Source organism: Muntiacus reevesi, chromosome 18, assembly GCF_963930625.1.
Source record: "Muntiacus reevesi chromosome 18, mMunRee1.1, whole genome shotgun sequence".
Lineage (NCBI taxonomy): Eukaryota > Metazoa > Chordata > Mammalia > Artiodactyla > Cervidae > Muntiacus > Muntiacus reevesi.
In genome coordinates this window covers 37,497,476-37,525,415 of record NC_089266.1, presented here as the reverse complement: position 1 = coordinate 37,525,415, position 27,940 = coordinate 37,497,476, and the positions used below count along the sequence as shown (strand labels likewise).

Here is a 27,940-nt window from a genome sequence, read left to right as displayed (position 1 = left end):
ACACTTGTTACTTTACACTTGTAATTCAGTTACCAGGTGCTGAGTTTCTCAGTCATGTACCACTCTTTGCAACCCCATGGGCTGTGGTCCACCAGGCTCCTCTATTCATGGAATTTTCCAGGCAAGAATAGTGAAGCAGGTTGCTGTTTCCTTCTCCAGGGGATCTTCCTGATGCAGGGGTCGAACCCAGGTCTCTTGCGACTCCTGCATTAGCAGGCAGATTCTTTATCACTGTGTGTGTTGCCTCCCTGTGGGGGAATCGTCACCGGAGTCTCCCACCCAATAGGTGGGGATGCTCTAACCACTGTACTCACAAGAACTGCTACCTGATAGCACAAATAGATTATAATAAGAACTCTGAAGAGAGTACAGAGGAGCCCCAAACCTAGTCCAGATTATTGCGGGGGGGTGGGGGGCGGAATTGGGTAGCTTCCTTGAAGAAACAGCATTACAATTGAGACTCAAAATTGTGAAGAAGGGGGTTACGTGCAAGAAAGTGCATGTGTGAGGGCAATTGGGAAGGAAGGACTTTGACCTGGGTCTGAAGTTAAGAGGCTATGAGGTAGGCCGCAGTGGGGAGTTCTGCTTTCAAACCAAACTTGGGTCCACCCATGCACAGTGCAGCTAATCTGCTGACACCGGGTAGCAGTGTTTATCACAGGCAAAAAGCAAGGAGACCAGGCAGCTAGTGCTCAAAAGGCCTAAAACTTTCAGCTTTCAGGGAGAGGTTTTTTTGAGATAGGGTGAAGGAGAAAGTTTCAGGATGTGTAATTAACTTGAGGACATTCTTCTGATTGGTTGCTCTTGAAGTGACCAGGAGTCGACACCATCAACCAAATGGTTCTAACCCATCTGGGGTCTGCGTGCTTGTGGGCAGCATGCAGTTAACCTCTCCCTGGTGAGGGTTCCAGTATCTGCTAAACAGCTCAAAAAACATGGCTCAAAATATTATTTATAGCCCCTGGGAAGGATCTGAAGGTCCTGGACTTAGTTATCATTGGCCTAACTATTGTTATTTTGTCTTCCTTGACGGTTTTCATTTCTTTCTGCATTTTCTCACTTCTCTGATTAATTCTTTGGAACTCAGGGAAGGCTCAGAGACAGAAGCTTCTACAGACAGGAGGCAGGTAGAGGACAGTCTGTCCTGCGAAGGCCACATAGGGTCTTGCTCAATGACAGTTTGACCTTTATACTAACATATGAAGGGGGAGCCTTTGAAAGTTTTAGTTAGAAGTGATGTGATCAGATTGGGACTTTAAGAAAAAGAATCAGTTTTTGATCAGAAGGGGATCTGAAAACTTGAAGCCAGGTCCCCTTTTACAGAAATAGGTGGCCTATGACCAACAGCGGAGGCACAGGCCTCCTGAATCCCATTTGGGTTCTGTACCAGATGCTTTCACATGAAGCTAAGAAGTGGCTGAGGCGATAGCTTTGCCTGCGTCTCCCAGTGACCACCTCTGAACTCTCAGTGGGGAGGGGTCGGTCCTGACACCGAGTAAGGGGGAAGCAGAGTGAGTCCTACTGGTGAGTAAATCAGTGATCTGATTTACTTAACCTTTCCTCTATTGCTGGGCAGGAAGATTGTTTGAGATGTTCACTTTTATAAAAAAATAAAAGTGCATGTCTGTATCATTTTGAGGAAGTTTAATCTACTAGAGCAGAAGCTAAAAACCTGATTCTAAATGCTAAGTACCAGTTTTATCAGTGCCTTCCTGGTCCTTTAATGTTAGCGCATTTAAGAAGTTTCCTTACTTTAATTTGAATTTCTTTGCAAAGACAGTAAGGAAGGTAATATGTTGCTCACTAAGTGTTTCTTATGTCTGCCTCTTTTGGTCATGTCTTTATGTTTTCCTCTAAAATATGGGATGTCTGTGAAAATATGAAAGATAAAAAAAGAGTACATTTAAAGTTAACACCTTTTTATTGTCTTGTAGCCAAATTAAAATGTGAGAGAATGCATGTATTGGGCAGGACCCAGAAAGTGCTTGCCATCCTCCCCACTTTAATTCTGTGAATGGGCCTAAGGGGAGAGAGCTGGAAGAAAGATGTCTTTTGTAGAGAGCATTCTTGACTCCCCTAGAGAATATGCTCTGAGGAAAGTTGTACCACTTGGGGAGGAGAGGGGCAGGTTGGAACCAAGTGGACCAGACATCCAAGATGCCTTTCCACGTGGGGTGATGTAAGGACTTCCCAGGGCACTCAGAGACACCTGGAGGAAGTCACAGTCTCCATTTATGACTGGTCCCCAGGGGGGCAGGTAGCCACTGAGAGAGGAACTGATGGAGTTGGGTTGGGGGGGGGGGGGGGGGGGGCACAGAAAGTCATCCATGACGGATCAGTCCTGATGACCCCGAGTCAGGAGTAAAGGGCACTCTGCTCTTTCCGTGGCCGGTCCCCATCATGTCACACTAATAGCACTTAATTTAAAACTTTCCTGTTGGCCAGCATCATGGTACTCCAAAGGCATGGAATAAGTCTGATTGTCAGGCAGATGGCTTTTAGGCCAAGGTTTGAACATAACCATAGACAATTCCTGTGATACTAAGATGTTAGCATGGACAGATCCTGAGAGGCTGGCATGGTCATCTTCCTGCGCCGAGGGAAAGGGGCTTTCCCAAGTTTGAAAAGTGCTCAGATTCCTGCTCCTCTTCTTTCCCCTTCAGAGTCAAGATTATGCGGCAGTGGGGGGGAGTGCGGGGGGGGGGGGGGGCGGAGAACTGTGCAAAAGCCAGGGAACTGGCTATATGTGACTATCCAGAAGCTGTGATGGGGGTCACTGGGCCATCTGTGCGTGGGGCCCCTGACATGTAGTGGGGAAGCCACCAGGAAGGTTTTGCTGGATTGAAGAAACAAGTCCTCTATGGCAGGAGGTTTAATGGGGTAACCCTTAAAAGTAATGCATACCCACTTATTGAAAGCGTCACAGAAGCTGCTCCAGGCACATTGTTCATCCAGTTCCTCGGTAAGTCCTCCTCATGTCTTTTCTGTGTGTGGTTCCCTGACCTGGATGCTCCTCATCACCTAGTTAGACTGCCACTAGCCTTTCAGATTTCAACTCACATGTCACTTCCTTGTGGAAATCTGGCCGCGCCTCACTGAGGACTCTCGAAGCATCCCATCCTGTTTGTAACTGATGTGTGACCCCCAGACACTGAGCGCCTGAGAGCAGGGGCCGTTTCTGTGCCGCTTGCCACTGTCATCAGCATTTAGACCAACACGTGACACAAGAGGTACTCAATATTTACTGACTGGATGAATAACTGTAGGGAGACATTTCCATTCCAATATAAAACAAATAGCACAACTGTCTGCAAATTATGTGGTTGCTGCCAAGCGATTCCAAAAACAGGTTAAATGAAACCAGACCAACTTCTAAGTGACTGGGACCCCTGCCCTTTGAACTCCCTTCCAGACATAAAAGTAACATGCTGTGTTATCAAATCCAAGGGTTTGCCTTAGAGAGGAAGGAGACATCACAGCAGATCACCTGCGTTTCTCTTCCTTGTCAGAGCAGCAGTTTGGGCTTAGTGACAGGTCGCCTGGCAGCCCAGGGGGAGGAGCTGCGTGTTTTCCAAGGGGTCCTGTTCTGGGGACCACGCCCCTCTGACTCTCTCCTCAAAGACCCCAGGGGAAGGGGGCTAAGTGCCCGCTCTGGGCAGAGGAGAGCCAGGGTGCTCACAGAGAGAATGCTCCCTGGAGGCAGGGCAGTCGCTCAGACAGCACCGGGGCTCGAGGGGGGACAGGCAGCGCCACAGGCCCTGGCCGCCCGGTGGTTCCAGCAACAGTGATGGAGCTCTAGGCCCTTCCCCTCACGCAGGGGCTTCTCAGCCCAGCACATTCCATCACATCCGACAGCAGAGACTTGGTCTGACTGCAGGCGGCAATGTTCGTTTCCTGAGTAACCCAGTGGATTCTCAGCAAGACAGGTGAGCCTCTTGGAATTGGTAGCACAGGTTTCCTCGGGGAATGGGTGGAAGAGAAGCTTTTCACTTCTGTTCCTCTGTACCTCTTAAGTTTTGAATCATTTACGTATGACCTACTCAAAATAGTTTGAATGAATTGAGCATAATGTCACTTTCACAGGGCAGGGAAAGAGGGAATCTGCTTGGTCTCGAGGTAACTTGAGTGTCAGTGTGACCTGAAAATTGACACCACCTGCCAAAGTGGGCCTTTTCAGAACCAGGCCTTGCATATCTCCTCAAGCACTGCTTCTCAAACTTTCACGTACACATGAATCACCTGGGAATCCTGTTGAAATGCAGGTTCTGATTTGGGGGGATGAGGGAGAAGAAGCCTGAGACTCCATTTCTAACAAGCACCTAGGTGATGCCAGTGCTGCAGATCCATGGACCACGAATTGAGTAGCAGTGCTTTACAGCGACTGAGGGAGGGGGTCAAGGACCAACTTACTTAAACTGTTTCCACTTGACATTGAGCACCATCCATCATCTCATTATCCCTTCAGATGGGGCCTTAGAGAGAGGAAGGGAAGCCAAGCAAGGAAACACAAGCTCCACAGAACAGCAAGAGCCCAACCACACAGGCAATCGCATCTCCTATCAGGATGAGACGCTGTCCCCAGGCTTCCCGAGGCTCTCCTCCCCTCATGGCCGGCTGCCTCCTCACAGGTCCAGCACTTTAGTCCTTTCCCAGTTGCCTTGTTGGCCACCTTTAAATTTCAGCCCTGGGGGCAAGGCCAAATGTCCACTTGGGTGTTGGCCAAGGTCTTTCTCTGAGGAGCCATCAATCACTCTGAGGATTTTAGAGCTAATGGTGCAGGTCTCAGCTAGTGGCTGGAGGCAGGCCAGAGTGTGGGGCCCAGCTGTCATGTCCGTCGGCTCTGAAGGGGATTAGATGAGTGCTCCCCTCTGAGGGCCGGGTCAGTGTCCCATTCAAGCATCTCTTGGACGGGCCCAGCCCACAGCCAGCATCAAAAACTGTTTACCACATGGATGAATGGGTAACTGAATGTGCTTTAGGGCCTCCTCTGCATGAGCCACTGTGCCCACTGGGAGGCCCCCCCTCCCCACACACACATAACAAGAAGCTTGTAGCAAGATCCCAAAGTTCAGGAGAGGTGCTGTCCCTGGAAGTCCAGTCCCATGTGGACGACGACGGGACTCTTCCCACTTCAGAGGTGTGGACAGTTCTGCTCCCAAATCTGCTCTCAGCCAACGCCTCTGGCTACGCCTCCACGGTCTGCAGGCTCTGCAGCTGCTCCACATTCACCTTTCCGTTCCCCTGGTGGCCAGACCTGTGTGGGCGGGTGGGGGCACACAGGACGGCTGGGGCAGGGATGGTCTCCCTGAGGCAGACTCGGCCCGCAGAAGCTTCTGGCAGGCAGCGCTGCAGGCGGTGAGCACTGGCATAGAGCGCGGTCTGCGGGGTTCCTGGCTGCAGCCCAGGCACCAGAGATGCTCAGGCTGAGGCCTCTGGAGCTGGACCAGCAATGAGCGGCAACCTCCTCGGGGTGGGGGGCCCTCCTGAGCACTGCCCCCCCCCGCGCAACGCACAGCGACAGTTGAGGCTTGCCAAGACCAGCAAGGCAACCAGTCTTCCCTCCCGCACGTGAAGGCGCTCAGGCGAGCACCCAGGAAGTGGCAGTCAGCTCAGGGAGCGTGTGGGAGGGCTGCTGGCACAGGCCTGCCCGGCAGGTCCCCCAGCCTCTCTCCCTGTCTCTCCCCACTCCTCTCCCTGCGTGCCTCCCCTCTCGTCCTGGCTCACCTCTCTCTTTCCCTCTGTCTCTCCCCACTCCTCTCCCTGCGTGCCTCCCCTCTCGTCCTGGCTCACCTCTCTCCCCCTCTCTGTCTCTCCCCACTCCTCTCCCTGCGTGCCTCCCCTCTCGTCCTGGCTCACCTCTCTCCCCCTCTCTGTCTCTCCCCACTCCTCTCCCTGCGTGCCTCCCCTCTCGTCCTGGCTCACCTCTCTCTTTCCCTCTGTCTCTCCCCACTCCTCTCCCTGCGTGCCTCCCCTCTCGTCCTGGCTCACTTCTCTCCCTGCGTGCCTCCCCTCTCCTCTCATCCTGGCTCACTTCTCTCTCTCCCCCTGCCCACGCTCAACTCCCCGCTGGAGGCTGCCAGTCGCTGAGTCAGCAGAGAATGAACGCGCAAGGCAGATGGTACCCAGCCCGGGTCAGTGAACCCCTCTGACACAGTTGACAAGAGGAGAGTCAGGGAACCCTCCTCACTGAGCCAGAGGGGCCACTGTGTACAGTACCCCTGGATCAAAGGGTAAATGAGCCCAGAAAGGGCCAGGCGCCGTAGTGAGGCAGAAGCAAAGCAGGCCCCAGGGCTGCCTCCCTTGCCAGGCTGCCCGGGGCCGTGTTCCAGGGCAGGGCGGCCTGCAGGCCACCTGTCAACACAGCCACCGCCGTCCTGAGGCTCGGGCAGCTCCAGAATGTCCACATCAGAGGAGCTCAGGGGAGGCAGCTCTGACAGCAGTAGAGGAAGGAAGGGCTCAGTAAGGTCAAATAACCTGATGGAGAAGGACTGGATTCTAGGAGCACGCTGCCCAGGTTCAAGTCCCAACTTGCCATTTATTAGCCGTGTGACTGAAGCAAGTTACTTGAGCTTTCTGTGTCTGACTTTCCTCATTAGTAAAACAGGAGCTATTAGTGTCCATCTCATTAGGTTGCTGAAGTGAGTTCACAGGGCTCAGCGCAGTGCCCAGCAGAGAAAGCCTGAGTGAATGTTAGTACATTACTGTTGTAACGCTGGGACAGCATAGCAGGCAGACAGGTTTGTGGTCACTCAGGGGTGTTGGGGGATGATGGGGATCGTGGCAGAGCTAAAGCGCCAACCACCAGCACCCCTCCTCCCAGAGTCCAGCTTGGATGGGCTCTGTGAGGTCGCCAACCACCAGCACCCCTCCTCCCAGAGTTCAGCTTGGATGGGCTCTGTGAGGTCCCCGGCACCCTGCTTGTGGCCAGATCACCCGGAACAGGGGGTGCGGTGGCAGCTGGGCCGTCTCCATGGGCCTCCTTCCTGGCCCTTGGCTGAGCAGCCGCTCACCTGGCGGGCTGGAGGAGCTGCCCACACACACAGCCATTCTCCTTCTGGGCGACGCCTTCTTCCTGCACCTCTGGCTGCTCCGCCAGCCCCGCTGCGTCCGGGGCCACGCTCTGCTGTGAGGACTCTGCCATTTGGGCGAGGACCTCTAGGTCCCTGGGCAGGACATGACCTGTTAACCCTGGCCCGTGGGCCCTGGGCGTGACCCCCTCCCTGGTACTGGCGTGCCACTTGCCCCCTGCAGGGGCCGCCCCTCTTCCTCCAGCAGTTCTGCAGGGTGGCAGGTGCAGTCAGGGCTCAGGGCTCAGGGCTCAGCCTGAGAACCAGGGCTGGGGGTCAGTCCAGGCAGAGGAGGCAGGCTGGCCCCCTGTCCCATCCCAGGTTGTGGCGGGGTTGAGGGAGCACCCAGTACCTGTCCTGAGCCCACCAGCTGCATTCCCATCCCACTCCTCCAGAAAGCCTTCCCCAAGGCCTGGGCCACAGCCTCTTGCCCCTTCCTGTCCGCCCAGCCCTCAGGACTTCCCATTCACACTGTGGTCCGCTCTTCTGAACACACACACACAAACCCCACCGAGCCCACTGCCCAAGGGAGCCTGGAAATAGGCCTCCGGAGTGGGTGGCAGGGGGCTCCATTTATTTTTCCTTCTGCCACTCCAGCCTCCCTCAACCCCAGCCCACCAGGATCACCAAGTCCAAGAATCCTAAAATTACAGGTGCTGGAAGACACTGTGTAAACCAACACTCCTGTCTCACACAGAGAAACTGAGGCCCAAGGAGGCCTGGAAACCAGGTCTCCCTCCCATGGCCTTTGGTGGCCTTCTCTTCTGCTGGCTGCTCCGAAGCAGAATCCAGTTCTGTAGAGCCGGTACTCAGAACATTCCACCTTCCCCAGCCCTTCCAAGACAGCTCCCGGCATTCAGCCCTGCCTCTGCCCCACAAACGTCAACAGAAAACCAGGGTCAGGGTTCTGAGTCATGGAGGGAAGCGCTGACCTAGTGGGCTCCCCTTGGGCCACTGGGAGGAAGCATAACTGACCTCACTTCCTCGTATTTCTTGTCTCGATAAAAGTGGCTCTTTTTGATGAAGTAGATGAGTACCAGGTCACAGAAGAAAGACCCCTGTAAAAGAGCGGAGGTCTCTGACTCAGTGCGCCGGGCCACTTGACACCAATAGATGAGGGCGCTGAGCTCAGAGGCTCCTTTGTCCAAGGCCACAAAGCTGGCCCACGGTGCAGTCAGTCAGCCTGTGGTCCATCTGATCTGTCAGGCCAAGCACTCCCGCACTACCTTGACCCCTTGGAACCACATCTTCAGCCAGTGTTTGCTGAGCGCTCACCAGTGCCAGGCACTGCCCTGGGGTGCAGGGAAAGGTAAGACAATGACACCCTTGGGGGACACCGCCCCCCCCCCGGTGCAGGAGACAAGCATGTAAATGATGAGCGACTGTCCCATCATGGGAAGAGAAGCAGAGAGAAGATGGAACTTTACTCAGTCTGGGAGGGTCCTCTGGGCTGAGTCTTGAGTCTGAATTGGATTTTATTTAAGACAGAAGGAAAAAAAGCTCAGCAAAGAACCAGCTTGTCATGCCTGGGAACCCAGGCAGGACACAGAAATGCAGCATTGTGGGAAGAGCCCTCTAGTAGTCACATGGATTGGAGGGTATCTGAACAAGGACACCACTGCAGTGGTCAAGGAAAGAGGAGGAGGCCTGAGCTAACCCAGCAGACCCACTGACACCTGAACATGAGCTCTTCAGACCAGACCAGATGGTGCAAATACCGGTCCCCTCCACCAGAGGGCAGCTCCACCCAGAGCACAGCGGAGGGGGTGGGAGAGGACTGATGTTCACAGTCCCACAGGTGAACCTGGTTCTCTGACCCTGGGCACTGCACACTGTTTTTTTTCCCCCTCCAGATGTCAAAAGGGTTATCAATTCATTGTTCCATAGAGAACACTCCTCCCACCCCCACCCAGCCTCTGCCACTTTTCCCGTTACCTTCATTCCACAGGTATGTCCCAGATCCCCATGTTCTGATATATGCACATCATAAGAAAGAGGCCTGAATATGGCCCCTCTCTACATGTGCACACATACAGGCTCCCCAACAATATTGTCTGCAGTTAAAGAGGAGTCGCTTGGAGCCCACTTTCATCCACTGACCCATCTCTCAGGAGCATGGCCTCACTGAATCCTGTTATAGGATATGGTGTTTCTGGTCTCAATAAAAAGTCAGTCCTAGGTCCTCCTGGAAGCCTCCAGGGAAGCTGTTGTGATCTCCCAGGCAGAGGAACCAGGGACAAAGCTGCCAGAAACCTCAACAAGGGGCTCGCTGGGGTGGATGCAAGCCACTCACCAATAACTCCCTTGTTTTTAAAACACTTCCAGGAAAAAAACAAAGGGGCATGAAAGACCCGGAATAAGCCTTTCCCTGCCCGCCAGCGCTGCTTCCCCTCATGTGGCCCCTCTGCCCAGCTGAAATTCGGAACAGACCTGAGGAAGGACTACAGCCTGACTTGCCTGCCTCTCATCTTTTTAGTCCCTGTGAATCACAACTCGTGGCAGGCTGGCAATGGCTGCAGACATTTTTGGCCGGCACAACTGTGGGGGAAGTTGCTTTTGACAACTCATGGGGAGAGGCTGGGGATGCTGTTAAACACTCTACAACGCACACGATCACCCCACAAAAAAAGTTATCTGTCCCAAAATATAAACAGGGCCATGGCTGAGAAGCCCTGTATATCGCCGAATCTGCCTCATTTTAGTGGAAGTGGAGACAAGGCTGCGGAGGATCCCGGAGAACCCCCAGCTGCCGAGCCACAGGCAGAAGCCTCTCTAGCTCTGGAAAGAGAATCCCAGGCAGGCGCTGACACCCTGGGGCTGCCAGAGGAGTGTGAAATCCCAGGAAGTCCTCTTCAGCCCCATCCCGCACTGATCTCCCCAGCTCTCATTCCTTCTGGAGCGCTGGGACAGCTCTCTCCCCTGGGCAGTGCCCTCTCCCCCTGCGGTGCTCAGAGGGTCAAGGGGGAGGGGAGAGGTACTCACCACTCCCATGAGTGCCACCCCTGAGCCCACGTTGATGATCGTGGGGATGATGTTGAACTTGCCAGCCTGGAGACAAGGGAGACAAGGTAGGGTGAGGCACAGCGGGATCCCCAGAGACTCCACCAGAGCCAGCCCGGACACCCCAGGCATGGCCCACCCTCCCAGAAGGGGAGCCTCACCCACACACCTTGCCATTCACCATCACATCGAAGCGGATCCCGTAGGCTTTAAACAGTGTGCGGAATTCCACCCCGGCTGCGTCTCGGTAGTACTTGGCAAACCTGGGGGAGACACGGATCAGCCTGCCCGGGCCTTCGGCTGCCTTGGAGATTTATAAATCCACCCACCCCGGCACCCTGGCTCTCAGCAACCCCAGGAAAGACTGGAGACCCTCTTGCTATACGACATTAAAGGTTTGTTCAGATCTTCGAAGTTCTTGCCAGATAGTCCCCAAAGGGTGAAGGCTTTCCCACCACTGCTGGACCAACCTGGGGCGACCAGGCACTGATGGACCTGACCCAGCCCTCCGCTCCAGGGCAAGTCCAGAGCCATGACAGATCCTCCTCCTTTCCCAGAGGCACTCTGGCTGCCTCCCTGCACCTCCCACTCTGACACCCACCCCCAGGAAGGGGTATCACAGCGCTGGCACCCAGGGAAGGGCAGGAAATGTGGACAGGGTCATAATGTGGCAGGCTTAGCCCCAGTTACCTGAAGTTGTACCCGGAAGAGATAGAGTTTCCTGAAAATCTGTTGTCCAGACGGTTAAAGTAATAGCGAGGGTAACATTCAGAAGGCGCTTTATCAAGATCACAGTCCCATTCAATCTGAATTCCTATCACACCGCCCTTGATGCAAAAGAGACATGAATCAAGACACAGAACTTTCTGGAGGTGGACAGAAGTCACAGGCCAGCTCTTCATGGAGAGCTCGGGTAAGGGCTCAGCTCCACTGCAGCATCCTTCCAGGAGGATGGTGGACGGCCCAGGGTTCACACCTCTGGAGTGGCTGAGACAAATGCATCACCCACAGCCCACATCTCCCGCTCCACACCCCAGGGAGAAGGGAATGACCGGAGCGAGCCCCTGCTGTGGCACTGGCAGCTCAAAGCAGAGCCAGGGTGCCACGGGGGCTCCTGGCTTGGTCTCAGCTGATGCCCCGAGGACATAGAACCAAACACAGGTGCGAGTGTGCCCCTCAGCAAGTGCAGCACGGCTGACTGCGCATCACAGCCAAAGCTGAGAGTGCAGGTCCCTGGGCAGGTCACTGCAGGGCCGGTTCCTCCCATGGGTCCTCCTCCACACCCCCTCCTCACTGCGGAGCCCAAGCCCACAGCCCTCGGCCCCGGGAGGGCTCCCTGAGCACACACCACCCACCTGCACCGCTATCTCCTGGAAGTTGCTCCCCGTCCAGCTGACCACGGAGCCCAGTCGGAAGATGGGGCAGTAGGGGTTCTTGGGGCTAAACTTACAGGACTTCAGGAAAGTTCTGTCTGTGGTGTCCAGCACATTGGTCCTGGGTGGAGGCCATGAAGAGCCAGGGGAATAAAGGTGAGACTTGCTGTTCCCAGGCCAGAAACGGCCTGACCCAGGAGTCACCGGACCCCTCGCCCAGCCCAGATGAGCCCTTGACTTAGCCCCTACCCTGGTCCTGATTACTTCCTCCACCCCAACACCCTTCAGTAAGAGCCCTGCCGCCACAGCAGGGGAAAGGATGTCCCCTCAATGTCCAGTGATTCATTCACACACAGCGTCACATACACACCATGCACACAGGCCCACGTACTTGGAGAAGTTGAATTTGGGGAAACGAATGAAGTTCTTTATGTAAACAGTGAAGTCTTTAGCTTCGCCCAGAAGTGGCTTCCTGAAAACAAAGGCAGGACGGCCTATTCAGGGGGCCCTGCCTGCTCCATGCTGAGGCTGAAGACTGCCTGCCCCTGGGTGCCCCGAAGCCTTTGCAAAGGACAGTTAATTCAGTCATGTTGGAGTGGTCATTGGGCCTTTGTGGGCTGTCCCGGCTCCTCCCCCAAAATGAGGACTCTGAGTGGACGTGTCTCCACCATCAGGCTGAGACCCACTGCCCAGGACTGGGTGACTCCTCAGGGTCCCGAGGTTATAGCCACTCACGTCGGCCTGGACATTGTCTCCACCGGGCACCAGGCAAAGATCTCACAGGTGCCCTTCTGTGCGCTCCCCTCCCGCAGGCAGCGGCCCGTCCTCACTCCTGCAGAGGCAGGGGACAAGGACGGTGCCAGGAACCTCCCGGCTCCAGCCCTCCCCGACCCCCAGCCCTGGCCGCTCCAGGCCTCACCATTTCCAGCTGCAACAGGCTCCCCAGGAGGGCAGTCGCTGTCCTCGTAGCACAGGGCATCGGGAACGCTTGCACTCTGCCAAGAGAGAGGGCGCCTGGGCAGGGGTGCCCCTCCTCAGAGCCAGGTCCCACCCCAGGGGGAGGACAGGGGCTCCTCCCTGCCTGGGGCCACACATGCCTTGGGAACCTGCTTCTCCCCTGAATCACGCAGGTATGCACACCGGTACACACATTCTCCCGGGGGCCCTGGGAGGGGGTAGAAGTCCCCGCTTCAGTAGAGAGGTGGACCCCAAACATTGCCTGCACCTCTCCCATCCCCACACCCTGCTCTCAGCACCAAAACGCACCTCAGCACAGGTTTCCTGCCGCTGATTGGGGGTCACAACCAGGTTGGTGATTACAAAGAAGACGTTCTCTCCCTGAGAAACCAGAGAGGGTTGAGGAGCCCCTTCCTGTTGCCTGGGGTCCCTCCTTCCCAGAGCTGCCTGGCAGGTGGTAGGGCCTCTGCACGGGTACTGCAAATGCTGGGGCCACAAAATCAGTGGATCCCACCCACATGCTCACTGGCCTCGGAGTCCCTGAGCAGGTATTCTTAGATGGGTCTCTTTCATGCCCACAACCCCAAACCATGCTGACCTCAGCCCCCAGGGTCGAAGGTGAACTCTAGAAGGAGAGAGAGAAGGGGCAGTGAGGAGACAGCCCAGCCCTGGCCCCAGGAACTGTGATCAGGCCAGGGAACTGCTGCCAGGGGCAGTGGCCAATATAAAGATGGGGCTTTTGTTGTCAGACCTTCTGACTCACACGGACATGGAAAGTCTCTGGGTCCCAGTTGGTCTCAAGAAGCTCAGGGTTTGTTGCAAACAGAGCAGCCCCGTGAGGCACAGTCGAGGAGTATAGGGGTTTGGTGAGGGGGGAAGGACCTGGGCAGAGTCTGTCTGCAAACCTTGCAGCCGTCACAGGCCAAGGAAGACAGTGAGTGGAGGCTCCTGAGTCCCCAAGCAGCTTCCCACATGACCCATCCAGAGCCAGACCCTGCCGACTGGGTCCCCCTGTGCTGGGTGGGGCTCAGACCTGGGGTGGGATCACGTAGTCAGCAACATCCCAGAGCCGCTCCCCAAGCTCCGAGGTGTTGGTGAAAGTCACGCCCTTGACTTTGGTGATGATGCTGCTCTGCAGGGACGTGTCGGTGTCTTGGTAACACTTCTTCACCAGGAACACCCAACTGCAGGGAGGGGAAGCAGGTGGTCATCAGCCTCGCGTTGTCCTCAGGAGGTCTCCCCAGGCCCCCAGGGTGCAGAGGGGGCAGGCTTGGGGCTCCACCCTTCCTGGGCAGGAGTCACAACTCCCACCGCTGCCTGAAAGCCAGCCCTGCAAACAGTGGAGGAGACAGGCGGCCCCAGAAGAGAGGCTGCTGCTGTCGAGGCCCTGCAGCCTGCCCACCCCAACTTGTCACGTGACCTCGGGCGAGCCAGTGAACTCCGGGGGGCAACACAGGGCTAACGGCACCTCCCTCCAACTAAGGGGCATGGGGTACAACCTAGAACTAATCACGAGGAGACCTCAGACAGATCCAAACTGAGGGGACTCTACAAACTAGAGCGTAAAATCCTACACTCTGGGGCTTCCCTGGTGGTCCAGTGGTTAAGAATCTGCCTTGCAATACCAGAGACGCAGGTTCAATCCCTGGTCCAGGAGGACCCTGCGTGCCATGGGGCAACCAGGCCCAAGCATCAATGGCCTAGAGCCTGAGCTCCACAGCAGGAGAAGCCACCGCAATAAGAGGCCTGTGCACCACAACGAGGGAGTAGCCTGTGTTGCAGCAGTGAAGACCCAGGACAGCCAAAAGTAAAGAAACAATCTTTTTTAAAAATTCTATACTCTGACACCCAAAACGCAAGCAACAAATGGAAAAAAATGGAGAAAAATAATGGACTTGGTCAAAATTAAGAACTTTTTTTGTGCGTCAAAGGACACTATCAACAAAGTGAAAAGACAACCCATAGAATGGGAGAAAATATTTGTGAGTCACATATCTGATGAGGGTCTAGTACCAGAATATACAAAGTCTTACAACTCAATGGTAAAAAAGACAAATAATCCAATTTAAATATGGGTTAAGGATGTGAATTAGGAAGATCCTCTGGAGAAGGAAATGGCAACCCACTCCAGTATTCTTGCCTGGAGAATCCCATGGACAGAGGAGCCTGGCAGGCCATGGTGCATAGGGTCTCAAAGAGTCTGACACAACTAAAGCAACTTAGCACCCAAGGATGTGAATAGACATTTCTCCAAGACAGACACACAAATGGCCAATATGCCCCTGAAAAGATGCTTAACAACTTTAGTCATTAGGGAAATGCAAATAGAAACCACAATGAGATAGTACTTCACACCCAATAAGATGGCTGTGGTCCAAAAAATGGAAAATAACAAGTGTTGGTGAGGATGCAGAGAAACTGAGACTTGCCAGTGGGAATGTACAGCTGTATAGGTGCTGTGGAAAGCAGTTGGATAGACGCTCAAAAGGTCACCATGTGACCCAGCAATTCCATTCCCAAGTATGTACCCAAGACAATGGAAAATGTATATCCACACAAAAACTGACACGTGAATGTTCTTGGCAGCATTATTCATAATAGGCAGAAAGTAAAAACAATCCAAATGTCCAACAGATGAATGCATAAACAAATGTGGTGTCTGCATACAATAAGATATTATTCAGCCCTTGGAATGATTCACTGACATAGGCTACAACATGGATAAACCTTGAAAACGTGAAAGAAGTCAGACGAAAAAGGCCACATGTTGTAATGATTTGATTTATATGAAAAGTCCAGAATGGGCAAATCTAGAGAGACAAAAAGTAGATTAAGTGGTTGCCAAGGGATGGGGGTAGGGGAGAATTGCAACGGATTGTAAATAGATACAATCTATTTTGAGGGTGATGGAAATAGCCTAGAACTAGACAATGGTGCTGGCTGTACAACATTGTGGATGTGCTAAAAACCACTGAACTGTATAACTTAAAATGGCTAAAATCATGAATTACATGCTATATGAATTTTACCTAAACTTAAAAATGGTTTGTTTTTTTTTAAGTTCTACCAGTTTATTGCTACCAACCCATCTCCCTCCACCCTCGTGCACACATGCTCAGTCATGTAATCCCATGGACTTCAGCCCGCCAGACTCCTCTGTCCATGGATTTTTCCAGGCAAGAATACTGGAGTGGGTTTAAAAATGGTTTTAAAAAGATCCTGTACTCTAAAAAACGTCAGAGTCATAGATACAAAGACAGACTCAGGAGTAATTCCAGAGTAAAGGAGACATGACAACTGAATACAAGGCATGATTTCAGATTTTCTTTTCCTATAAAGGTAACTTAGGGGACAATTTACAGAAGGTCTATTGCTTAGGTGATAATATTATTTCGGTGTTAATTTCTAAATTTTCATGCCTGCAACCTACTCAACAGAAAAAACTGCACATATATATACACACACACATAGAGAAACAGGTAAGGACAACACAAATGAAGTACAATGTTAACATTTGGGGGAATCGGGGTGAAAGGCATTTAAAAAAGTCTGTAGTACTCTTAAAACTTTTCTTTAAGTATAAATTAGTCAAAATATAAATATATATATATATTTTAATAAGATGGGACATGTAAATTGCTTAGTACAGTGAGTACCAGGCACAGAGGAGAAGTTCAATGAACACAACACATCAACTTATTACTGATGTTACTGCTAGTTAGAGATTGTTAGAGTTAGAGCCCCTTCCATAAAGTTGGAAACATTGAGGCAAGCAGAGGGCAGGAAACCGCCTTCCGGAGGTCTCGCAGGACACCCTGCTCCTCCGAGGTGCCAGGAAGAGTTCTCTGTACAGCAGGCACCAACCAGGATCCTCAGGGCATTCCCAGAATGGCAGGGAGTCAGCACAGACACTAAACAAATGATCCCCTGAAAAAGCATGTAATTACACTGTGGGATTTCTGGGGAGGAGCCTGTGAGAAGCCAGGTGTGAAAGGGACCCCTGGCTGAGGGAGGAGCAGCACCAAGTAAAAGCCTTCAGGCGGAGACAGCCAGATGCCTCAGGGATGAAGCCCTCCGGTGGGAGCAAGGGGAGGTCAGGGCTGCCCTCCCAAAGGGGTGGAAAGTGGGAGGGACTCCACAGCAGTTACTGAGGGAATAAAAGAGACGCATCCGCATCGCAGCTCTCTCGTGTCATTTCCTCTCCACCTGTCCCCTCCCTGCTTGGGGGCGAGGGCTCTGAATCCCTGGCTGACCCCAAGGAGCTGCCCTCTCAGTCGCAGGTGCCGGCTCCTGCGAGGCAGGAGAGGTGGGTGCCAGGGAGGATCCAGGGATCCCGGCAGGACCCCCGGCCCCGGCTGGATACCAGAGAGGCCAGTCCCGGGTGGGGCGCGCTGACCAGCAGGGAGTTCAGGGACACGCCAGGCTCATGAGTTGCCCCAGCCCCTAGCCTGGCACTGATCTCAGTGATTATAAATAACCTACCCGGGGCCTGGGCCAGTCCAGACCAGCCCCAGGGAGGCGGCAGGGACAGCTGAAGCCCAGCCCCCTGCATCCTCACCCCCTGCCCAAAGCCCTAACGCTGGGGCCCCAGCCCTGAGGAAGGAGCTGACCACGGAAAGCCTGAGAAATGGGAGGACCCAGGGCCCCTGGCGCATCTCATCACCTCCTGAGCCGGTGGGGGAGTCGAGGCCTCCTTCCTTAGCCCCCACCCTTACACCCACGGGTACCAGAAGGGCCCCCTCCAGAAGCTGTCCCAGACCCCAGTCACAGGGCACCCGAGGCGCCCACACACCAATTCCCAAGCTCCGGAGGCCACCGCTGCCGCCCCTAGCGGACCCTGCCCGCTCCCCAAAGCCCCCAAAGAACTCACACCACCAGGTAGGTCAGGATGGAGACCTGCAGCAGCCGGTAGAGCAGGCCCACCTTCTTGTTCTTGGCGATGACGTACTTCTCGGTCTTGTAGTCGAAGAGCGACTGGTAGAGCCCCTTGCAGCCCGCCTGCCCCATGGCTCCGGCTCACCTGGCCGGCGATCGCGCGGCCGCACGTGTGGCGCATGGAGCCGCCCCCGCCCGCCCGGCCCCCAGCGTGGGCCCCGCGGCCGCCGGGTGCACGGCTTAACGCGCGGGGGCCGGCTGCCGGCGAGGCTGCAGCAGCTCCGCCGGAGGCCAGGCGGGGACCTCGGACCGCGACCTTGCCGCCTCCTCCCCTGACGGTGACAGCGCCAGGCCGCCGCCCGCCCTGCCCTGCGGCGGCCCTCCGGGCGCTGGCCGCGCGGAAGGGAGCTGAGAGGGGCTACCCTGGAAGCAACCCCCGCTCTCTCCGCCCCCCAAAGAAACCCCGGGGGTTCCTCCTCCTGAACAGACGGGGAAACTGAGGCCCCCGGGGCGGGGGTGGGGGGTAACCTACAGCACAGGAAGTGCGGGCGGGCGGGATAAAGAGCAAGCTGGGGGAGACTAGACTTGTCAGACCCTCGGCTACCGCGTCGGCTGGAACGAGGTGCGTGTTCCTACTGCAGCAACTGCGGCCGGTTTCAACCCCGCACTCCCAGGCAGTTGACGGCCAAGACAGCGAGGAGGGGTGGGGTGGCTGTGGCGTGGCGTGGCGTGGGGGCGGGGAGACAGGCAACCGAGGCCTGGGATCTTAAAATATGCCTGGAGAGAGGGCGGGTGCCAACTGTTTGAAATGTTCCCAAGGCAAGAGCGGGGACCTAATCTAAGCTGCTAAATCTGTCACCCTCACAACACGTGAAATTAAATTAGAGGTGGTGCTAGCGGAGATGAGAACACCTCTGAAACGATCAGGTTTGGACCGTGGGGCGGCCTCAGAGAGAGCCTCGGGGTCCTGGGCGGGCTTCGAGTGCGTGTGTGTGTTGGGCTGTGAACGCTTTGTTTTCTGCATCTCAGGCATTACCATCCTGCAGTCTGACCGGAAGCCGCCCTGCCCCTCTCCCTGGCCTGGCTCTCACACACCAATGAGAAATCCCTTCCCTGAACCACAGGCTCTGGAGTCAGAAGTTGGAAGGGACCCTAAAGTTAACTAGGTGTGATCTTCTCTCAAAGTAAACGCCCCAGGGCAGCAGGTCTCCAGTTTTAGTGAGCCTGGGCATCATTTGGAAGAAAAATGCAAATTCCTGGGCCCTGCGCCTAATATTGTCATTCCCTTAGAACTAGGATGGGGCCTGGGAATCTGTGTTTTGCTCTCAAACTGCCATTTCATAAGCAGATTTTTGCATCTGTTCATCAGTTTCAACTCAAATGCCAGTTTCTTTAAAAAAAAAAAAAAATGCCTGTTCTTATTACCACTCACTAAAGCAGCCTCCACCCCAACTACTTTCTACCCCATTACTCCTCCGTGTTCCCTTAGAGGCCCTGTCACTCATTTACCTATGCCTGTGTCCCCCTCTAAGGCCATAAGTTCCAGGAGGACAGGGACTTGCCTTTAGGCATCTCTGCACCCCACGTTGTGCCTGTCGTAAAATAAGTCAATGTTTGTTGAGTGAATTCAGGCCTGATTTTTTCAAACCCAGAGAGGATTCCAGCTGCTGCATTATGACTGGGGATTTTGGAAGTTGACATCATCCTGGCAGAAAGGCTTAGGAATTGTCACCAGGCCTCCCTCCCTCCCTCAGGGCCTCTCAGCTGGTGCAGTGGTAAAGAATCCGTCTGCCTCTGCGGGAGATGCAGGAGACATGGGTTCGATCCCTGGGCTGGGAAGGTCCCCTGGAGAGGGATATGGCAACCCACTCCAGTATTCTTGCCTGGAGAATCCCATGGACAGAGGAGCCATGTTGTCTCGAAGAGTCGGACATGACTGAGGACGCATCGTGTACTCCCTCCCTCTCCTGCCAGCCTCTTGCTTAGCCCTCCCTCACACGGCTCTCAGGTTCTCTGACAACCTGCTCATTTCCCCTCCAGTGTGGGCAGCCCCTCCTGATCTCTCCATGGCCCAGCCAAGGCCAGGCTGCAGCTTCTGACAGAACTCTCTCGAGGCTTCAGAGACGACGTGAGGGACATCCAGAGGGGAAAGGGCTCTTCTCAGAGCTGGGGCCAGACTGTCCCTTGTGGGCACCCTCACAGCTTCTTAGACTAAATCCAGACCCATTAGTGGGTCATGATAGCAATTTCCTGGGTTCCAACCAGCATATTCACACACACACACAAAAAATCAGAGTGTGTTTAAGGAAGTATGGGTAGACAGTTTTGTGAAACTTCTGTTTGAAGTATGTGTGTGCCTATGACATTATGACGTGTAATACATTTCTTCCTGTGGCCCAAGGTCAAAACAACGTGAAAAATACTTCCCTTGAGCTGCAAACCCAAGTATCTGCAATCTAACTCCACTGTGGCTGGGGCTGGCTCACCACCCCAAGTTCAGATCTAATCCCCATTGTACCCCAAGCAGGAGAAGGGGTCTTTGCTTTTTTCATTGGCATTACTAGAAGTCCAAGTTCAGGGATACTTCCAAAACCAAGATGAATTCAGCCACTTGAATGAAAACTGCCTGCTGTCTTTGAGTGATGGTTTTTCCAGTCTCTACCTAAACCCATCTCACCAGGCACCCTGTTCAAATGATCTTCGCCACCATTACTGTTTGAATGTTTATCAGCTTAGCAAATAGTTAAGTCAGCGGTCAGGGTGAATAGTCAAGGCCCCTTTCTCTCTCCTCCCCCCAAATCATCCACATCAAGCTTCATTGTAACGAGTGCCGTCCACCTGAAAGAAAGGAACTGGCCGTGAAGGGACTGACCAGTCTCACCTGGTTCGTAAGGCTGTCTCGGATGATTTAAGGTAACTGCAGTGAAGTGATGGGGAATTGTAAAATATACTCAATGTATTCTCCAAAACATTAAAGGAAGCACAAGAGGAAACACAAACTGCATAGAACAATCTGGTCTTTGGAGGAGAGGTTACTCATACCTAACAAACAAGGTTTCATTTCCCATCCCAGAGGAGAGGAGGGCTCAAGCCAAGGGTTGAGACAGGAGATCTCAATCTGTCTCAGGACACAAAAGGAAGTCATCGCAAGGCAAGGAGAGCCCTTGCTTCAGAACCCAAAGGATGCTGGATGACCTGGAAGGGACAAGAGTGGGAAAGGCATGGCGGCATGGCAAGGGTTTCACAAAGCAGTTTATCCTTTAATTCTTCCTTTGCTCTGGACAGTCCTGTTGTGACAAACACATTCCATTAATAGACATTAGTGGTCCATTTAAGAAACAGCAGATATATTATTCATGTTGCTTCAAAGAGTCAGCAGGAAGAAGGAAGCCCGTCTCTGTGGGAAGCATTTCCGAGTCCATCAGCAGCCTGGTTCCCTGTCGTAATTAATGGGTTATTCCTCATTACTCAGTTCTCAGAATGTGACCTGGGGAAAAACTCCACTGAGGTGGCACTTAATAAACTGGAAAAAAAAAAAGAATAAACTGTCAAATGCCGGTCCACTTGGTATTGAAAAGGACAAAGGTTCAAACTCAAGTCAACCAAACTTTCTAAGTAACGCCAGCTCAAACATGGTACATGGTAGAGAAAGCTGATCTCGCTGCTGCTCCTGCTCCCTGCAGGGGTTTCCCCACAACCTGCATGCAGTCACCCTGGTCTATCCCCTCCTCTCTCGCCCTGAGTTCCCAGGACTGTAGTGATGAACCCACAGCAAGTGGGACATCCTCCTGTGAACCCTGAGAGTGGGTGTGGCTTCCGCAGCTCCTGCACTCAATCCTTCCTAGGCTCTTCCTCTTTATTGCAGTCCCTGTTCCCGCCTGCCTTTCTGGCCTGACAAGCCCGTTAAGCACACTAGCTTCAGGGGGGTTGACTGAGAGTTTCATCACATCCTGCACTTTCCAACCCCCGGGCCTTTGCTCAGGCCAGTCTCTCCTCAGCACCCCGTGGCTTCAAGGTTCTGATTACAGGCGTCCGTCTCCTTCACAAAGGCTTCCTGGATCCTTCTCTTTCTCTGAATTCCCAAAAGACAGGATTTATTCTTCCAGGAGTTAGAGTTGAGTGCCATCTCATCTGTCCTGTAGGGCTATGAGGGCAGGAAAGGCTTTACCACTTCTGCCCCACCTGCCTATAATGAGATAGATGATCATCCGGGAGAGAAGTGGGAGGGTGGGGGAGGGAGAGAGGGCCTCTGCTCAGGAAGGTTGATTCCTGATCATCCTGCCTCTACCCATTAGCCTGTACATTTGAAGTGTCAAGAGTACAGTGACTAAGCCTTTATTTTGAGCGTATATTCTTGAAGATTTCAACAGAGATCATTCTGCTAGAGCATTATGTTAAATTTGTCTCCTGAAGCAACTTCTTAGTCATCAAGACTCCAAGTTTGTGCTACCCTTTGACAAAGTGTAATCAGATGAACAAACTCTGATCTAACTAGTGTCTCACAGGGTGTGGCTCTTACATCAGAGATCACTCAGAGAGCTTGCCGGAAAAGCTGATTCCCAGGACCAGAGCATCAGCACATTCAGCATCCCGCCTGCAGCCTGGGAACTTGAAGAGCTGAAATCCACCTGTGCCTCTTCCCCAGCAAAGCCTATAAACCTCCACTCCGCCAACATATGCCTTGCCCATCTGTAATGAAGCTTTTGTGAAAAAACATTAGATCTGGAGGTTCTTCCTTAAACTAGTTTTAAGGCCTCAGGCAAGTTGTTTCCTCCTCCATGAAACAGCTAATGGGGCCTGGAGTGACTGTGAGATGAGCTGTCAAAGTACAGAGTCTGGGGTAGAACAGATGTTCTTATTAAGTGGACCAGAATATACAGAGGAGGCCTGTGAAGCTGGGTGGATAGTGTTCCACATTTATTTTTTACTACTGTTCATCTGAAATCTAACATTTCCTTCATTTACAAATGCAGACAACAAACCACAGGAGTGTTGGTAGTACCTGTATCTTTTTTTGTTTTTTGGCAGTACCTGTATCTTAATATTAAAAGAAATTATATATTTTCCAATCACATTATAGTATGCCTTAAAAAACATTTTAAGCTCATCACTACTTCAAAAGTAGCACAGTTATCAGACCTGTTGCTTTAATGCATTTAATGCATTAATCAAGAACACATGTATGGAGATACAAAATTTTTTAAATATTTTGATCACTGTGTTTCAATATAACTGGTTCTTTATAAACTGTTATATATTTAAAAACAAGCTGTGCTGCTTCAGGAGCACATTTACTAAAATTGGATGATACAGAGATTAACATGACCCGTGCACAAGAAAACACACATATTTGTAAAGCACTCCACGTTTTTTTTTTAAAAAAAAGAAAGAAAAATTAAAAATAGAATAAAAAAACAAGCTGGTGGATTGATAGCTGGAAAAATATGTGATAAAGCAGGCATAATAAGATGTTAATGAACAAGCCAGGTGTTCGGTGTAAAATTTCTTCTGTAGGTTTGAGAATTTTTCACAGTAAAAGGTTGGGAAATAATCCGAGGCGTCCCTAGGGTTCACCAGATCGCCAAAGGAGTCTGTGACACACAAAAAAGGCAGAAACCCCTGACCTAGAGGTCTGAGTGTCTTTACCTTGCTACAATACAGTGAGTTCTTCATCTCAGAGGCAAAGGACCCCAAGCCCCAGTACAGAACCCAGGAGTTAAGACTGGTAGCCTTTCCTAGTCTAGGAAATCTAAAAGGTTTGCAGAACCAAAGTGGGCCAGTGGTGTTTTCTCCCCCTCCAGCAGTCCAACTTTAATCTCAGACCTTAGTTCTAGAGAGAGGAAAAATTACTGCAGAATAGAACACTAGTCAGACTCAGGAACCCAAGGCCAAGAGCTCAGAACATCCGCCAGCACTCTGGGCAGGGCTGGCCCAGGCCCCCTCTCCAGGCCTGGGACAGAAGAGGCCTCCCCAGAGAGTTCACCTTCAGGACCCCCACAACTCAGTACTGCAGCAGGTTATAGGGTCCCAGGAGTGGACCAGCCAGACCTAGACTCCTCTCCTGGGGTGGAGGGACAGGGAGCAGAGCTTCCAGCTGGCTTTCCTGGAGGCTGGCACAGTGGTCCTGTCTTCTCTGTGGTATTAATAAATGGGAAGAGCTCTTCCTTTAGACAGACCTCCAGTGATACTATGTCTTCCTCATGCCCACGAACGGATCTATGAAACTCAGTTCCCCCATTCTGGAGAGCATACTGCTCTCAGATTCTAAGTCGGATCACCTGTACTTGCCCAGAGGCTTTGAAATCTAGAGGAAAAAATGCACCTCTTCTATCCCACAAGGCAATGCAATTCAGACAGAGCTAATGAGGAAACACCAGGGCTACCTTTTAACTGGACAAGAGAGAAAAAGTAGAGCATAAACGCAGGGAGCAGGGGGGAAGGTCATCTCATTTTATGGCAAAATAGATGATCTTGCCAAAATTTTTAAAAAAAGGAAAGGAAAGCCACGATTATATACCCATTAAACAGTGTAGTGAAACAGAGATCTCAAGTATGTTCATGCTGCCTATTAACCAGGTAGTATGGTTCAGTCCTTCCAGAAAGCTATTTGGCATTGTGCGGCAATTACCAAAATGTGTTTAAGTCCACTTTTGGAAAAAGCTGAAAGGGCTTCTTTACAAATTGCAATGAGCTGTACAAATTTAAGTTACTGATTCCCCAAAGACATGTTAACCCAAGGTACTGCCTCTTATTAGCCCCCCGAAACCCTGCAGCCAGCATCAGTGTTTTATCTCTGACGCTGGACCCTTGAAAATGGTCACAAATAAGCACAATTAGTAGAAGCTATGATCCTATTTGTTTGTAAAACACACACAAACCCCAAAAACCTATGTTCCTGTATATATGTACATGTGAATATTACAAAAGTACAGAGCATGGTCTGAAAGATACATGCCAGACCAGTTCACCTCATCCTCTAAGGAGGGGCACAAGATGGGGTGAGGGCACGACTAAGGCAAAGTTTCACTTCTCACTCTGATCATCTTACTATGAGAATGAATATATATTTAATAATATTGATACTTATGTAGTTTTTGAAATGTCCTTCCACTGATCAAAATAAAGTCAACTGGAGTTGGGCTGTCTCTTTAGGTGCATCCAGCTACCTTCTGAACCCTTGAGAGTTGAACAACTGCTCTTCCTGGAGTAACTAAGAGTCCCTTGATTCCATTTACTGGAGCTGTTCTTAAAGTAACAGTAAAATTCTGGCACTATTACAAGGTAATAATTAGGGCTGAAGTGAAGTGAAGTCGCTCAGTCGTGTCCGACTCTTTGCAACCCCGTGGACTGTAGCCTACCAGGCTGCTCTGTCCATGGGATTTTCCAGGCAAGAATACTGGAGTAGGTTGCCATTTCCTTCTCCAGGGGATCTTTCCAACACAGGGATCGAACCCGCGTCTCCCACATTGCAGGCAGATGCTTTACCCTCTGAGCCACCAGGGAAACCCAATAATTGGGGCTAGGAGACCCCAAAATACCTAAACCCTGATCTTTAACCAAATATCCCTGCTTGTATGGATATTAGAGAAAATGCATGAAATAACACACTAGCGCAAATCATTTTAGACTACTGGGCTTGGCTGAATGGAATAAAAATCTAACTGGGCCTAAAAAGTTTGACCAATTTATTACAGATTGATCCCTGAGTTGGGAAGATCCCCAGGAGATGGGAAAAGCTACCCGCTCCAGTATTCTAGCCTGGAGAATTCCATGGACTGTATAGTCTGTGGGGTTGCAAAGAGTCAGACACGACTGAGCGACTTTCACTTTCACTTTTTCACATTTGCTTATTTCATCCCTCCAACGATCAAATTCAAAGTTCAGATGTTATCGTAAGAGAACAAGGTTATCTGAATGAGCACTCACAGGCCTGTATCGGGGAAATGAAAACAGAAACTGGAGGGGCACCTCTCCCATGCTAGTGTCCAGCTGGCCCCTTCTCAGTCCTTTTCTGGCCAGGACAGTGGCCCTGTGGCATGACCCACTGTCCTTGGATCTGTGTAAGCTCTGGCATGTCCTGCTCTCAGGCAGAGGGTGAACAGGAAATGGGAAAGGTTTGGCACTTGACAGGCATCTTTTGGAAGAAAGACAAGGTTGCAGCCCAAGTCACAGCTCAGGAATTTATACAATGCAACCGTGTCTCCATTTCAGTCTCCTCCTCCTCACGGACTGATCCCTTATGAAGTCTCCTGACCAGGACATTGGTCTAATCCAATCATAGCCCAGTCAGTCAATAGCTTATAGGCAGTCAAACTAAGACTTGACTGTTATAATCACAGTGAGATCTTATTTGCAACGAACAAGTATAAAAGCAGAGACTACAAGTTACCTGTAATAATGAAAACCTGGACACACAACAGAGAAATATCTAAGCAAATTTACTTCTTTCTTTTCCTTCAAAGGCATATCTCAGAGACAGTGCAAGTTTGGTTCCAGATATCATGACAAAGCAAATATCACAATAAAGTGAGTCATACAGATTTTTGGCTTCCCAGTACATATAAAAGTTATGTCAGGACCTCAGTGGTTAAGAATCTGTCTTGTAATGCAAAGGACACTGGTTCAATCCCTGGTCCAGAAAGATCCCACATGCTAAGGGGTAACTAAACCCATGTGCCCTAACTACTGAGCCCCTGCTCTACAGCCCATGAGCTGCGACTCTGAAGCCTGCGTGCCCGAGGGCCTGTGCCCTGCAACAAGAGAAGCCAAAGCAATAAGAAGCATGAGCACTACAACTAGAGAGCAGTCCCTGCTAGCTGCAACTAGAGAAAGCCCACACGCAGCAACAAAGATTCAGCACAGCCAAAAAAAAAAAATTATTTTTTTAAAAAGTCAGGCACAGAGGTAACTTCTTAGACCCCCATAAGTCCTAGTTAGAGAAATAAGGATGAGAAAAAGTATAAATATCAGAAAGACTCCAAATTACCATTATGTGCAGACAGGACTTTGAAGTCAATGGAAAAGCTATGAAGAAAGAGTCCTGGGAATTCCCTGGTAGCCCAGTGGTTAGGACTCAGCCCTTTCATTGTGAGGATCTAATCCCTGGTTGGGGAACTGCAATCCCATAAGCCTCACAGCTCGGCCAAAGACAAACAAAAAGAAATAATGAAAGCACTTGAATTAGATAAAGAGCACAGAGAGATCACAGGATTGCTTTCTACATTATATACTCCTGCTTCGCTTGCTTGCAATGATATTTATCACCCATGAAAACAAAGACTGTGCCACTGCACGGTTGAGAGTGGAGAGATGCAGTCAAGTTTTAACAGCATGGGGCATATAAATAAAATAAGGATACTAAGAGCAAAGTCAACCTGTAATGAGGCCCGAATCTCGGTGCCCCCAACTCCCAGGCCAGGTTCCACCTCCCCCTGTGGACAAGCATGTCTCTCACTGAGACACGAAGGTCCCCTGAGCAAGTCACTCAGCAGGAAGCCAAGCGAGGACCCGCACAGGAAGTTAAGCAGACACTGCAGAACAAAGTCCTGGTCTCCTCTCCTTGTTCCTGTTTGGGGAACCCCTGTTTTTCTACTTTTTACTTTTGTTCTGGGGGGTGCTTTTTCGTGGCCTAATTTGAAATAACAGACTGCATCCTTCGATCATAAAAATGCCAGATTAGGAACTGCTTCTGACCACTGTCCCCCACAAAGATGTACTTCATGGAAGACAATTTTGAAAGATGTTAATAGAAATGGCATGAAAAAAGTGCTCTTAGGCAAGGAAGCCTGGGAGATGCTGTATAACCTCCTCTGGGGTGGGGCGGCAGGGGGGGGGGGAGGGGCAGGGATCACAAAGTATATCATATTTGTATATTAAAGGCACTTCTGTAAAGAAAACAGTTTAACTTTATTTACCACCAAATGTTTCCCAGGTTTCTTTTCTGCACAATGCACAGGCACTTTGGGGACAATGTATGGTTAAAAAACACTCCACGAACAACTTGTTAGATTCCGCACTTGGTCATCCTAAAGGGAAGGTCGTCTGTACAACACCCGGTCTCTAGAAGCTTCAGGACTGGCTGATACTCTCTCCGGATGGATGAAGAAGCTGCTCCTAACTATCTTGTTCCAGCAGACTCTGATTTTAGCTGGTCCTTTCTTATGCTCTCCAAGTTCAGCTCTCTGTATTTTCTTTTAAAAAAGCCACACTAAAACAAAGGGAGGAAAGACCAATTACAGGCCTCAGCTACCCACCTGCTTTAGAAAACCATTTATCTTTTCGTTGCCAAATATCCCCAGTGCTCCTCTGCTTCTTCTGAATCGCCCCAGATGATCCAATCCTTCGAGACCCATCTTAAATATTGCCTTCCCACAAGCATTCTGTGTTCGGTCCCCAGTCAAAAGTGGTTTTTCACCTTCCTCTGAACCCCTACCCCACTTTCACCTTTTTAATTTAACTAATTCTGCTAAGTACTACTGTTTCAGCTGTACTGGATCTATTTATGTAAAAGAAAGAGTTCAAGTACAGCCCCCCTACACATCAAGAAACTCACAATCTAGTGAGAAGAGAAATAATGACAACACAGTATAACCACTGCTTCTTGGAAGGGTTTCTAGAGGGCAGTTCGAGGGAAAAGCATAAAGGTCGGTTCAGAGGACTCAGGAATCT

General features: G+C 51.5%; 2 protein-coding genes and 1 pseudogene across 3 annotated transcripts in view; 1 reads left to right on the top strand and 2 right to left on the bottom strand.

Moving 5' to 3' along the window:
- Positions 1 to 1,902: 1,902 nt before the first annotated feature.
- Positions 1,903 to 17,942, bottom strand: P2RX5 (purinergic receptor P2X 5). Of its 2 annotated transcripts, XM_065909630.1 has the most exons (13): positions 17,268 to 17,942; positions 13,431 to 13,581; positions 12,707 to 12,778; positions 12,360 to 12,435; positions 12,176 to 12,272; positions 11,832 to 11,912; positions 11,423 to 11,561; positions 10,758 to 10,894; positions 10,237 to 10,330; positions 10,050 to 10,115; positions 8,043 to 8,125; positions 7,011 to 7,163; positions 1,903 to 5,254 (listed from the first exon to the last, which is right to left on the bottom strand). In XM_065909630.1, the coding sequence occupies exons 1-13, from the start codon at positions 17,402 to 17,404 to the stop codon at positions 5,185 to 5,187; spliced, it is 1,356 nt and encodes a 451-aa protein (XP_065765702.1). In that variant the 5' UTR covers positions 17,405 to 17,942; the 3' UTR covers positions 1,903 to 5,184. The 2 variants fall into 2 exon arrangements, with proteins under 2 accessions (XP_065765702.1, XP_065765703.1); XM_065909631.1 differs by lacking the exon at positions 7,011 to 7,163.
- A 4,601-nt stretch (positions 17,943 to 22,543) lies between these two features.
- Positions 22,544 to 22,644, top strand: LOC136150402 (U6 spliceosomal RNA; annotated as a pseudogene).
- Positions 22,645 to 24,434: 1,790 nt separating this feature from the next.
- The window catches only part of ITGAE (integrin subunit alpha E), a 47,615-nt gene continuing 44,109 nt past the window's right edge, over positions 24,435 to 27,940 (bottom strand). The window contains exons 31-32 of the mRNA XM_065910917.1: positions 27,405 to 27,479; positions 24,435 to 24,482 (exon numbers count right to left, since the gene is read on the bottom strand). Of these exons, the coding sequence (XP_065766989.1) occupies positions 24,435 to 24,482; positions 27,405 to 27,479 (123 nt within the window). The remainder of the gene's footprint in view (positions 24,483 to 27,404; positions 27,480 to 27,940) is intronic.